Genomic DNA, 13873 nt, shown 5'->3' on the forward strand with positions numbered 1-13873 from the left:
AATTGTTGTAAGTGGGCGTAGTATGTCTTATAAGAGAAAATTAATTTGTCAAAATATATTTTTAATTTTTTAATTTTTAAATATTTCATTTTTTAATATTATTAATATATTTTTATATTCTAATGAAATAAAATATTTTAATATATTTTTTATATTATAAAATAAACAATTAAATAAAAATACTAAAATAAAAAATAAAACAAAATAACAATTCAATATTTTATTAATATTTATATTTTATATTATAATCAAATAAATAAGTAAAAATATTAAAATAGTAAATATAATAAAATTATATTCTTTAAATTTTAATATTTTTATTTGAAATATAACTTCTTTATTTATTAAATTTTAAAATATTTTTTATTTTAATTTTAAAAAATAATTATAATTTATATTTCTAAAAATTATTTGTATATTTTTTAAAAAATTATTTAAAAAATTATTTTTTAAATGTAATAGTCTATCTTATCTTTGTCCTCAATCATTATTTTCTCCTTTCACCATTTCGAATGTAAAATTTAGTATTGTCCTGTATATTGATAACTAAACAGTGACAAACAAACAACTACTTTTATTATCTTGTATTTTTTATGATATTCTTGTACGAGGGTCAAGTATAAACACACACACACATATATATATATATATATAGTAATAGATAAACTCTAAAATTATTATTTAATACTTGTATGATAAAATAGGGATAAAATGAGGTTATTGATTTGATTACATAAAGGTTATTTGATGTCAAAGACATTGGAACACTATATGTTCCATTTCTAGCACTTTTTAATATTAGATATGACATTAAATATAAATGCTAACAGTACTATCTTCAATACTCTCTTTTGGACATTATTTTTTATTAGATAAAATCTACATAAATTTTATTAAATATATGTTTTCAGACTCAATAACTAAAAAACATTGAAACTTAAATATAAATACAATTTAATTAGTTTTTGAAAGTGTTAATTTTACTTCTTTCTTTACCCTACTAAACTTAATTTTTATTTAAAATTTACTTTTAGCCCTAATATTTTTGTAGAAATCAAAAGGAGATGTAATTATTATTTTTTTGAAAAAAAGGTTGATGTGGATTTTAAGTTTATAACATTTATCTTTCGTTAATAGGTTATGATTAAGGGAAATATGTACAATATAAAAGGAAAAGAAAAATATATGTTTTTTTATCAATAAAAAAGAATTAATAAATGTGAACCATTTAAGGGGTGATCCAATTCTTATAAAAAAAATATATCATCTCCTCTTTCCTTCCAAGAGCAACCTACTAAAGAGACACAACCACAAGACTAACTTAAAACCAACAAACTTAACAAAACATCAAATAACCAATCTCAAACAAACCAAAGGTTCCAAGCACCAATTACAATAGGAGAACATCCTAAAACGGGATTTAGAATCAAGCCAAGCCCAAATCTTGACTTAAACCAAAGCAAAAACTTCTAACACATCGACCTTTTCTCTGTTAAAAATGACATTGTTCCTATGTTTCCAAATTTCACTCACGACTCCGACCCAAATTACTCCCCAAAAACTCATTAATCTGACCTGAAGCATTACACATCCCAAACTGAATAAAATTTAAAACAGGATCAGAGTGAATCACGAACGTCACACCAAGCCACTCAAAACAAAGACACCAGACTAGCCAAGCAAATCTACAAATGAAAAACAAATGGCAATTGGATTCCTCCTCCATCCCACACAAACAGCACAACGGATTGTCAACCACGATTCCTCGACTTTCCAAATTGACCGAAGTAGCAATCCTATTTTTCAACACCCTCCAAGCAGTAAGAGTAGCAGAAGGCAGAGCTTTACATCTCCACAACCTACTATACACATTAGGCAAAACCTCCTCACGATCTCGCCGAAGCAAGACATAGGCAGAACTAACTGAATAATTTTGAAACTCTCCAACCTCCCACAGCCAGTTGTCCGTCTCTCCCAAAACCAACCTCGTCCCAAGTAAAAACTAAAGAAGACAACTCTCCAAAGGCTTCTCCCATTCGAAGAACGACCTTCTCCATTCTAAAGACCAGACCCAAACACCATTATTCCATGACCCAAGTTGTGCCACCTTTGCATCTTTGACCGTACTAAAGGAAAACAGCCTCGAAAAAACCTTTTTCAATGCGCCACAGTTCAACCAACTGTCCTCCCAAAAAGAAATTACTCTTCCATCGCCAACTTTCAAATTAATAGCATCCTCAAAATTCCCTCCCCAACCCTCCGAAGCCCACACTTCCTTCAAATCCTTCTACCAAAGCGAACCCCTACAACGGTTCCGATCCTCTCTCAAACTTCTTCAACCACCATATTTAGATTCAAGAATCTCCTTCCACAAACCACTTTTATCCGTCCTCAATCTCCAATTCCACTTCCCTAACAAAGCCAAGTTGAATATCCTCAAATCTTTAATGCTAAGACCAACGATCTCACGAGGCTCACAAACATTTTTCCAATAGACCCAAGCTATCTTCCTTCCTTCTGAACCCCACCCCCACAAAAAGCTCCTATGAATCCTAACCATCTTATCAACAACCGCAGAAGGCATTTTAAGCAAAGACAGAAAGAAAAGTGGGATAGAAGAAAGAACAGACTTTAGTAAACAAATCCTCCCAGCTAAAGACAAGCATATGCCCTTCCACATGCTTAACCTTGTCTTAATCTCGTCTAACACCCCATCCCAAAAAACACCTCGCTTATGGCACCCCCCCGATTGGCAACGCCAAGTAGGTAAAAAGAGTTACCATCACGTCACAGTTCAAGATCGCCGCAAAGTGCTGGAGTGAAAAATGATCAACCCCTATCCCACCAATCTTGCTCTTCAGGAAATTAACTCTAAGCCCATAGGCCTTTATATTGAAAACAGAGCAGAATCGCCTTTATATTGAAAACACTTTTGATGTTGGCTTCGCAAAAAAACAGAGTGTCATCAGCGTATTGAAACATGTTTACCTTCACTTTAGCCCTTCCAATCTCCAAACTGTTAATCAGATTTTTCTCTTCAGCCAATCTTGACACCCCGGCCAAGGCCTTTGCCGCTATAAGGAACAAAAAAGGGACTAAGGGGTCACCTTGACGTAGACTCTTCTTAGGAACAAACTCCTTAGTAGGACTTCCATTCACTAGAACAAACACAAAAGCATATTCCAGACACCCCTTTATCCAACGGATCCATTTACCACAAAATCCTAACCTTTCTAACATATAATAGATAAACTCCCAGCTAACTCAGTCGTAAGCCTTCTCATAATCAACCTTGAAGAAAACACAACTCTTCTTCTTACTTTTTACTTCTTCCAAAACTTCATTGGCGACTAACACAGTATCCAGCAAACCCCTTCCCTCTAGAAAAGCCGATTGTCTAAGGTCGATAACTTTACCAATCACCTTCTTCAGATGTAAGGACAACACTTTTGAATATATAAACATCCAACTAGCAAAAAGGGGCCTAAACTTGCCGAGCTACTGTGGATTGTCTACTTTTGGAATTAAACACATAAAAGACACATTAGATATATGTTGAGAGGTAAAAAAGAAGATTATGGAGAGATAACTTGAAAAAAAAAGACTAAAAGACCAAAGACCATTTGGAAACAAAAATCTCGACTTCTATTCTTTCTTCTTTATGCTTTTGTTTGTAAAATAGAAATTTTCTTCACACCATAAGTATCTAACATAGAAATCTAACTTTCAAACTCTTTCATTTTCTATAACACTGAGTGTGTTATCTTTCTTAAGTTTTACTATTTTTGTTTATAGTTAAATTTTATTCTTGAATTTCATGTTTACAAGAAGCAAAAAATGAATAGAACAGTGTGGGTGAAGAAGGAAGCGGTTTCTGGAAAAAACTGAAACTGTATTTTCATTTTATTTTCTCAATCCAATAACCATTACACTGATAAGGCTTTATACATACAAAAGAGAAAAGAAAACACTTTGGGCTTAGGAACAGAGCCCGTAAGAAGGATATAGGCCCAATAACTCAAACTTAAAGCCCTCCCTCAAGCTGGAGCATGTATGCAAAGAACTCCAAGCTTGCTGATAAGTTTCTAGAAAATGCTTCGCTCGAGAGCTTTTGTTAGAACATTTGCAGGTTGCTTTGCAGATCGAATGGGCAGGAAGTGGAACAAATTTTGCTGCAGCCTTTCACGAACAACATGACAATCAATGTCAATATGTTTCGTACGCTCATGAAAGCTACTGTTAAGAGCAATATGCCTGGCTACTTGTGAATCGTAGTAAAGACATGCGGTGTTGGAGGTGATGACATGGAGATCTCTTAGAAGAAAGGTCAACCATTGCAACTCACATGAAGTTGAAGCCAAGGCGCGATATTCTGCCTCTGAGGATGATCTAGAAACCGTGCTTTGCTTCTTGGTTTTACATGAAATCAGTGATTCTCCCAGAAAAATGCAGAAACCAGTAGTTGAGCGTCGAGTCATGGAACATGACGCCCAGTCAGAGTCACTAAAAGCTTTTAAATGCAAAACAAAATTCTTTGAATAGAACAAACCTTGTGCAGGTGCAACTTTTATGTATTGCAACACATGTTGAACAACACGATGATGATGGATTGTAGGCTTTTGAACGAATTGACTCAGATGTTAAACATCAAAGCATATATCTGGTCTAGTATTTACAAGATACAAAAGACATCCAATGAGTCTTCTATAACTTGAAGGTTCATGAATGTCAGCTTCTTCAAACATATTATCTACCTTTTTCTGCATGGGTGTGGTTGCTGGTTTGGCACCTAGCATCCCTGCATCATCAAGGATCTCAAGAGCATATTTTTTTTTTTGACAAAGATGAATACCTTCATGTGTCCGTGCTATCTCTAAGCCAAGAAAATATTTCAACTTACCTAGATCTTTGATTTTAAAAGTAGCATTCAACAAGTTCTTCACAGAATTTATCTCATGCATATCATCACCGGTTAGAATAATGTCATTTACATAGACTAATAAAGCAATAAAAGATTTTTCTAATTTTTTGATAAAGAGAGAATTATCAGCTTGAGATTGGATGAAACCTATGGTTAAAAGATATGAGGCAAGCTTTTCATACCACTGCCTACTGGCTTGTGTCAAGCCATATAAAGATTTGGTCAAATGAAAAACTTGATTTGGTTTTGGATTGATGATTCCAAGATTTTGGATGAGTTTTACCTTTCTCAGATTACTGATTTTTCCTTTGTCTTATTCATTTGAATAATATCAACAATTCTCTGCATCTGTTCAGTTGATAAAGTATTCAGAATTTGATGATTTAGAAACTTATCTTGTGGAGAATTTTTTTCAACCATCTGCTTTTCAAGATTTTTCTACCGCATTCGTAGCAGTGTGTGCGATTCTCTGTTTGATCCATGGTGGATAACCGTGTTTTGAGTAGCATTCATCTTCAGTATGATTCATCTTGTTGCAGAAGGAGCAATGCTTTCCAAAATTCTTTCCGCTGCCTCTGCCACTTCCTTTCCATCCACTGATGTTCCATTTTTGACTAGATTGGCTTGCGTTGTTAGTCAGAATTTTTGACTCTATGACAGCGGCATCACTGAAATTTCTTTCTTGTCTCTCTTGTTACAGGGCAAGAGAAAAAACTTTGTTTATACCTGGTAATGATTCCATGATAAGAATCTGGGTCTTTATGCTGTTATAAGTGTCTCCGAGGCCTTTTAGAAAAGACATAACTCTTTCTGATTCTCTGTATTCAAGGATGATCTTGGACAATCTGCAGGTGCATTTGGAACTACAGATGCATGTATGAATGGGTCGCAATGAATCCAGTTCTTCCCACAATATTTTGGAATCTGTGTAATACTCATAAATGCTTCTCTCTCCCTGCCTGATCGAATTTATTTCTTGAAGGAGATCAGAAGTGCGGAAATGGTTGCTTTTGGAAAATCTCTCCTTCAGATCTTCCCATAAATCCATTGCGTTGTCAATGTAAATGGCGCTTTGAGCAATTTGTATGACCAGACTTCGATTAATCCATGAAATCACAATGACATTGCAGCGTTCCCATGCTTTGTATTGCTTGCTCTTGCGTGTCGGCTCTGGAATTTCTCCACTGACAAATTTAAATTTGTTCTTCGAGAGCAAAGCCCTTTCCATCGCGCGACTCCATGAATGATAGTTACTGCCGTCAAGGGGAGGTGAAACTAAGACCGCTCCTAGATTCTCTCCGGGATGAAGATAGTAGGGACTCGCTGGGTCTTGTGAAGAGTCCTCGGAAGCCATGGAAGGAACAAGATGAGAGGATACAGGGATGGGAAGAAAAGAGGGAGAAACGGAGTATCAGAGTGAGTGCAAGTCAGAGCGGGTCAAACCCGCTCTGATACCATCTTGAATTTCATGTTTACAAGAAGCAAGAAATGAACAAAACAGTGTGGGTGAAGAAGGAAGCAGTTTCTGGAAAGAACTGAAACTATATTCTCATTTTATTTTCTCAATCCAGTAACCATTACACTGATAAGGCTTTATACATACAAAAGAGAAAAGAAAACACTTTGAGCTTATGAACAAAGCCCGTAAGAACGATATAGGCCCAATAACTCAAACTTAAAATTGATCTTTCATTCTATAATTTCTTTGGTAAAATTAAGGTTTACATCCTTAGTTTTTTTATTTATTTTAAATTATCATTTATTTTTTTAATTAATTATCATTTTGATCCGAGTTATTTGTATTAGTATTTATTTTATTTATTTGACAGATTTATTTTATTATATTTATTTGACTTATTTGTTCCAGAATATATGTTTATTTTAGTTGTGACAAAATTATTCTATATTTTATTATATTTTAACTTTTGTTAATTAATCTCTTGGAAATCAAGTATATTAGAAACTTCTCTATCACTATACAATCCTTCAGTCTTGAAAGATAAGACTGTATTGGCTATGAACACATCACTACATAAACCATCAATCTTAAATGATAAGACTGCATTTGGTGGGTCAACTATGAACCTTTCACTATACTTAAGGTAGGTGAGAATACTACCTTTTCAGATTATATGTTTATTTTAATTGTCATAAAGTTCTTCTATATTTACAAATGGTGCTGCTACATTGAGACCATCCAGACTACAAACACCCACTTAATATCCTAATAAATTAATATATTTTTTTAATTAAAAATATTATTATATTATTATAAAGAATTGTGAAGTGAGTGGTTTTTTACTGTTTACAATGTCAAAGAAACTTTTTTCATTTACATGAAAAATATATCCTAATTTTTCATAATTAATCTCTAACGAACTAGTTAGATTAGACATCTACATATCACTCTCAAACCCTTAATCTTTAAAAATAAGACTACATATGAACCTATCACTACAAAACCCTCCCATCTTGAATAATAATACTACACTGTGTGTTGACTATCAACCTATCACTATACATTAAGAATGGTCAAAATCCTAACTATCACAATTCAAACCATAACAAACATTAATTGTATTAAGACGGTTTCTTCCTGCACCTCCATAGTTTTTCTATTGCCACCTCCATATACAACGTGAAAATATCTTTTTAACCTTTTTGTGCCACCCCTATAGAGTAGTTTCTGGATTATGTAATCTGGACACGCATTTGAAAAATGACTTCCAGATTATGTAATCCGTAAGCTAAAAAAGACTTCCAGATTACATAATCCGGAAACTAATCATGCATATGAAAAAAGGTTTCCGAATTATGTAATCTAGAAGCAAATTACGAATTTTAAAAAAGACTTCCAGATTACGTAATCCGAAATATTACAGAGAAGTATTTTTAGAAATATAAAAATGTATGGAGGTGGGAGAAGAATATATGGAGGTGTAGGAAGAAACAGACTTGTATTAAAATGTTGAAAAGATTTATGAATTGTTTACCTAATAGAAAAGAGACAATTTCTCCTTACACCATATCATTTCCAACATGCACCAAATTTTCTATTGAAAATGACAAAAATACCTCTTCTAAATCACGAAAATAACTTTAAATAAAAGGAGGGTGTAAATAAAAAGGGTAGTGATATTTTGATACCTTTCTCCACCTTACACCCACAACAAAATATTAATATTTGTAATAAAAAAAATTAAAAAAAGAAAATATCTTCTTAATAAAAATATAAGCAAAATACAAAATATTAAAATAATTTTAAAATTTTTAAAAATTATAAATGATTAAAATATTAATATTTATTGGAGTGTAGGTGGAACATGTTAAAAAATCATTTTTGAAATAAAAATTACTTCCAAAATTTTTTATTAAGAAATATTCTGAATTTCGATTTTCGGGACACATTTTTTAATTTCAGAAATTTTTATCCAAAATACATTTTTAATTTTATGTTCCTGATTTTTTTTGTCCGAAATGTATTTTTCTATTTTTACATTTTATTTACAATTTTAGATTTTCAAATCCAAAAAAAAGTAATTTTGGAAATTTTAAAAAATTGATAGGGTGTAGGTTAAAACTGATATGTTAAAAAAAAATGCCTAGAAAAGATTTGTTTGACACCACATACAATAAATAAATATGCTTAACACAACATTATAATAATATAATAATATAATAATATAATAATATTTTTAATTAAAAAATAAATTGAATATGATTAAAATATTATTTTATCTATTTGTTAAGTGAATGATGTTTACTGTCACCCTTACCTAATCTATCAAGTGAAACAATTTAATCATGAAGAGAATAAGTAAGATGGAGTCCTCTCCTCTCTTCACATGCAACAATAATACACGACTATTAAGGTTCAAAAGTCTCCCACTAATATCATTATATTGAAAGAGGGGATGAAGTAAAAGGTATTAATGTTTAATTAGCCTATATATAACTTTTATTCTTTATCTTGTGTTTGGATAAAAGATTTTATAATTTCTAAAATACTTAACCATATTAAATTTGAATTAATCTCAATTAATTTTTTAAATACTTTATTTAATAAAACAATTCAAATTTAGTAAATTTTATTTAAAAAACTATTTTAAATACCACCAAATTTAAAAAATATTTAAATATCAAATAATTATTAAAAACTTGAAAATATCAATATTGATAATTTTTGTAGTCAATATTAATTGATTGATGTTATTTTTTTAACAAAGGTTGTCAATAAAATTTCTTATATTTGCATAAAACTTTTTAAGTTGAAGTTATATATGGGATTATTATTAGTTCTAATATATTTATTTAAGATGACATCAATCAAAATTATTTTTACATTATTAACTGTTGAATGCTTTTTGCCGACTTTTTTTTTTCATTGTTGACCACATTTTTTTTCTCCAATATTAGTAAAAACCACAATCCTAATTAATGTTGACAAAAAGTTATCCAAACAATATCAGAGAAGAAATCCCAAAAAAGCATAAAAAGTTATATTGTTGATGATAAAAAAAATAAATTAGAGATATATATAAAAAAAAATAACCACAATAGATATTTGCTATAAAAAATTTAATTCACATTCATACATAAAATAGTTTCTCTCCACATTCGCTCAAAAAAAAAAATTCTAACTAATATTTGACTAAGAAATAATAGTGATCACAACAACAAAATTCTAACAACTTAAATCACAAATAATTTCTATTAACATTAATAAAAAAACTTAGTTAACTTCAACTATAAAATAGTTATGAAGAGCAAATAATTTCTCTTATTTTGATCTTAGTTAAATCGACGACATTTCAACCAAAATAAAGGTTATGAAGAGCAAAACATAAATTTTAGAATATGAAAAATTTTAAATTTTTACTTTTTATTAAATAATCTATTTTTAAGTAATACAATTACTTTAATGAAATTACATAATTTTATTTTTTTTAATATTCCTTACCAAATAACATATCGAGGAAATAATAATGCTTGTTTGACACTCCTATTTTTCTTTCACATCTATTTTACAACCTCTTTTAATAAATATTATATTTAACTAATAAAAAAAACACAAATTTTTTTTAACACTCTAATAATATGATTATTGGTTGTCAAGTGAAAGTGTAAATATTCCACGTTTGATGAGGGGCATCAAACCTTGTAGAAGTGCAATTTAACTTTTTTTAGTTGGGCTTTGATAAATTGGAAAACAAACAATTCCTTGTAAAGAAGTTTATTGAATAAAAAAAAACACACACACACATATATATATATATATATGTTTGTGCTAATTCAATTACACTCACCTAGTTCTCTTGCCACATAAATTTGAATTTTGATGAGAAAGACATTGGAGAATAGATTTATAGGACCTGCGCATGCAGGTGAACTTTTAAGGCATTACATAAAAAGAAATCTAAACTCTATACGTACTAAAGAATAGTGTGTCTGAATCTGTATAAGTACTTTGTACCACAAACTCTTGATGAGGCCAGCTATTTAGCAGTTGAGACGCACATGCAAGTAGCCTCTTTTGTTCAGCTCAATTAAATTCACTGCAGAGAGAGAGAGAGAGGTGAAGAAACAATGAAATAGCTGGAAAAGAACAGTGCAACTTGATTAGTAAATGCTCTGCTTCATCTTTCTGCTCCATTAAATTGTTTGGCCCAATTGGTCAAAAGCGTCTGTCTAAACTCCAACTATCATAAATGATGCTATGCTTACATCAAAAAGAAAATTAACTACTGAATAGCGACATATAATCGTTTGTGACAGTGAAATCCTCAATCGTGGCATGCAAGTTTTGATACATTTGATGCAGTAAAGGATCTGCCAAAGGGACAACTAGATTTTTCTGCACAAACAAAAAATTGCATGTGTATACTATATATTGTCTTCATATTGTTCAATTCCTTAGTCCGAAAAATTCAGATACTAAATAAGAATATTCGGAAAGCACGAGTACATAATCTAGAACAGTGGTGGAACAAGAAGTAGTAATGTAATTACAATAACTGAGATTTGAGAATCAGAATTAAGTTCCATATTTGTTGGAAATTTTAAGCATTTTGCAACTTTGAATATATGAATTATACGTGAATGAAACGTTGGTTAGAGTCCAAGGTGGAGGAAGAGGAACATAGGATAGAACACTACAATAATAACTTTTCTTGTAATGTAATACAAAAGGGTGAACTTCTAATTCCTAGTGCAGAAGATTTTCTTATTGCAAGAAAGAAACACTACTGAACTTGTAAGTAATCTGGTTGAAATTCACATTGGTGGTGCCAGCCATGTTATCACAATGGGGCTTCTCACAGTATGCAAACCATCCTTCCATACCAGACTTCCAAATTCGGGTGAGGTTTGCCGAACCCTTGGCGTGAATGTGATCTTGTAAGACAGATTTTGGTGTGTTTTTGTAAAATTCAGAGTTTCTGGCTCAACTTTGACAGAAGAACCTTCGAATGGTGAGACCACAACTTGGTAGTTGGAATCAGGCGGGCCAACATTGGTGACAGTTCTGTGAACAATCACAGGATCGGAGAATGAAGTGGCTGTTTTCTGGGTAAAGATTGATGATATGGCTGGGTAGTTCAAGTCCCCCGGACTGACAAGAGAGTGTGTGCAAGATCTGTTGGAATATTTGGAAAAAACTCGTAGTTGGGTTGGACTCAGCTTCTGTGTGCATAGGAATTCAAAGTAGTCCTGTGGCTCTATGTCATATACCAAACCAGGGTCAAGAGCTCTAATAGGGTCAATGTGTCCAGAACCATGATCATAAGGACTTGAAGGTTTAGCAGTTGAGGCATCTCTGAGAGTTTTTTTGGTGTTGTCAAGAACATAAGCCGTTGTCATCAAAGCAGACTTTATAGCAGCAGGACTCCACTCAGGATGCCTAGACTTGAGAAAGGCTGCTATACCACTCACATGTGGGCATGACATTGAGGTTCCAGAGAGTATATTGAACTTCTCTCTCCTGTTGTCCACTTTCAAACCTGATGGACCAATGGCCTCACTCCAAGCAGCAAGAATGTTCACCCCAGGAGCCACTAAATCAGGCTTCAGAATTTCAAGGCTGAGAAAATTAGGCCCTCTTGATGAAAATGCTGCCACTACAGGAGATGGCCTTATTCCCAACGTCGTACCTTTAAAAGCCAGAGTTGCAGTAGCACTTTGACTTGATTGGACATAACTTTTGATATCTTTTCCTTCTTTTTCTCCTATTGCAACTGCTGGAAGGAGGTGACAATCTGCAACCAGTTCTTCTCTATTAGCTTCAGTATTTGTGAGAATCATTCCCACCCCTCCTGCACTTCTCACCACATGACCCTTTTGCACTCTAGGACTAAGGCCTCTATCACACACAACTATCTTTCCTGAAACTACTTTAGGATCCAAAGTCCCTTCCAAGCACATGGATCTTGGATCAACCCTGCTAGAGTTGCTCCCCAAGTACACCAAAGGGTATTGTTTCTCAAATGAAAGCGCACTTTGCCCTTTGTAGAGTGAGACTCCACTCACTATTTTACCATTTCCAAGCTTAACTTGTGCTGGAAAATCCCTATCTATTGTGCTGGCTCCAACTGTGGTGATCCATGGTGAAACATTGGTGAGGCTAGCAGGATCAGGTCCTGCATTTCCTGCAGAACATGAAACAAAAACACCCCTCTCCATTGCTCCAAATGCAGCAACAGATAAACTATCACGGTAATAAGAGGAGACTCCACCACCCAAAGAGATGGAAAGAACATTCACTCCATCAGCCACAGCTTTATCAATAGCTGACACAATATCTGAGCTGAAGCACCCACCAATCCAACACACTTTATAAGCTGCAATCCTTGCACCTGGTGCCATTCCTCTTGCAGTGCCATTAGCATAACCAAGAAGGTTAGCTCCAAGCACAGGAGAGCCACCAACTGTAGCTGCAGTGTGAGTGCCATGCCCATCTTGATCTCTTGCTGATTTAAACTCCTTCTGCTCATTAATTCTACCAATTGCTGCTTCATATCCATGGTAGAACACTCTTGCCCCCACAACCTTTTTATTGCAGTGACTTTTTGTGAATCCTGTTCCAATCTCACAGGCACCTTTCCAATGAGCAGGTACTGGTCCCATGCTTACATCTTTGAAGCTTTCACTCTCTGGCCAAATCCCAGTGTCTAACACTCCCACTATAACATCATGGCCAGCAAGCTTTTCTGACCACATGTTAGGGGCTTTTTCTGGTTCAAGCCCAAGGAATGTAGGACTTCTAGTGGTGTGTAGCTCATACTTTGTATCTGGGAATATGGCCACAACTCCTTCTTCAGTCTCTAGCTTCTTAGCTTCTCCTTCAGTCAACTTAGCTGCAACACCATGAAAAGCATTCTGGTAAGTGTAGATTATTCTCTTCTCACTGTCCGCATCAGCTTCTGGAAGTGTGGACAGTGCGGATTTCACCTTTGATGAATACCATTCAAGGTGGTTGGGGAAGGCTTTTGGCATTGCTGACTTATCCATTTGAATGAGGTAAGTCTTCTTAGCAAATTGAGCATTTGCTGAGAACAACATTGTGAGAACTAGAAGATAGCTTGAAAGAAAGCAACCCATGTTTCCCATTAAGGTCTTGGCCATGTTTCATGCCAAGAAGGAGAGAGCTCTAGAGTGTTTGAAGAAGGGTGTTGGCTTAAAATGAAGGAAGTATGAAGAGATATTAAAAGGATTTGTGCTTCATAACTTGCCTGTTTTCTTTGAGGTTGCAATATTAAATATTAGAACAAAAAAGAGAGTGGTCTTTTATGTGTCTCAGCATATGGTAGGTGGTTGTTTTGTGAGTGACTAGTGGCTGGTATGAAGTTAATGCATGGTTAAGGTCCTCTGACATCTCTGCAACACTGTTTCTTGATTGATGCTTGCACTTTGTTCTCAGCATAATTATTTTAGACATTGCCTTTGAACAAGCAGCTA

The 13873-nt window shown here is 33.4% G+C and overlaps 1 protein-coding gene across 1 annotated transcript; it reads right to left on the reverse strand.

The window, feature by feature from the left end:
- Window positions 1-11068: 11068 nt before the first annotated feature.
- LOC137837713 (subtilisin-like protease SBT1.3) lies at window positions 11069-13873 on the reverse strand. Its single transcript, XM_068646815.2, has one exon. It carries the CDS (start codon window positions 13538-13540, stop codon window positions 11195-11197), a length of 2346 nt encoding a protein of 781 aa, XP_068502916.1. The 5' UTR covers window positions 13541-13873; the 3' UTR covers window positions 11069-11194.

This window comes from Phaseolus vulgaris, chromosome 4 (assembly GCF_051622355.1).
Source record: "Phaseolus vulgaris cultivar YP4 chromosome 4, ASM5162235v1, whole genome shotgun sequence".
NCBI classification, from domain to species: domain Eukaryota; kingdom Viridiplantae; phylum Streptophyta; class Magnoliopsida; order Fabales; family Fabaceae; genus Phaseolus; species Phaseolus vulgaris.

Bases quoted from the DNA above. Each gene is read 5' to 3' on its own strand.
- LOC137837713 (XM_068646815.2), bottom strand. From the start codon at position 13,540: ATGGCCAAGACCTTAATGGGAAACATGGGTTGCTTTCTTTCAAGCTAT.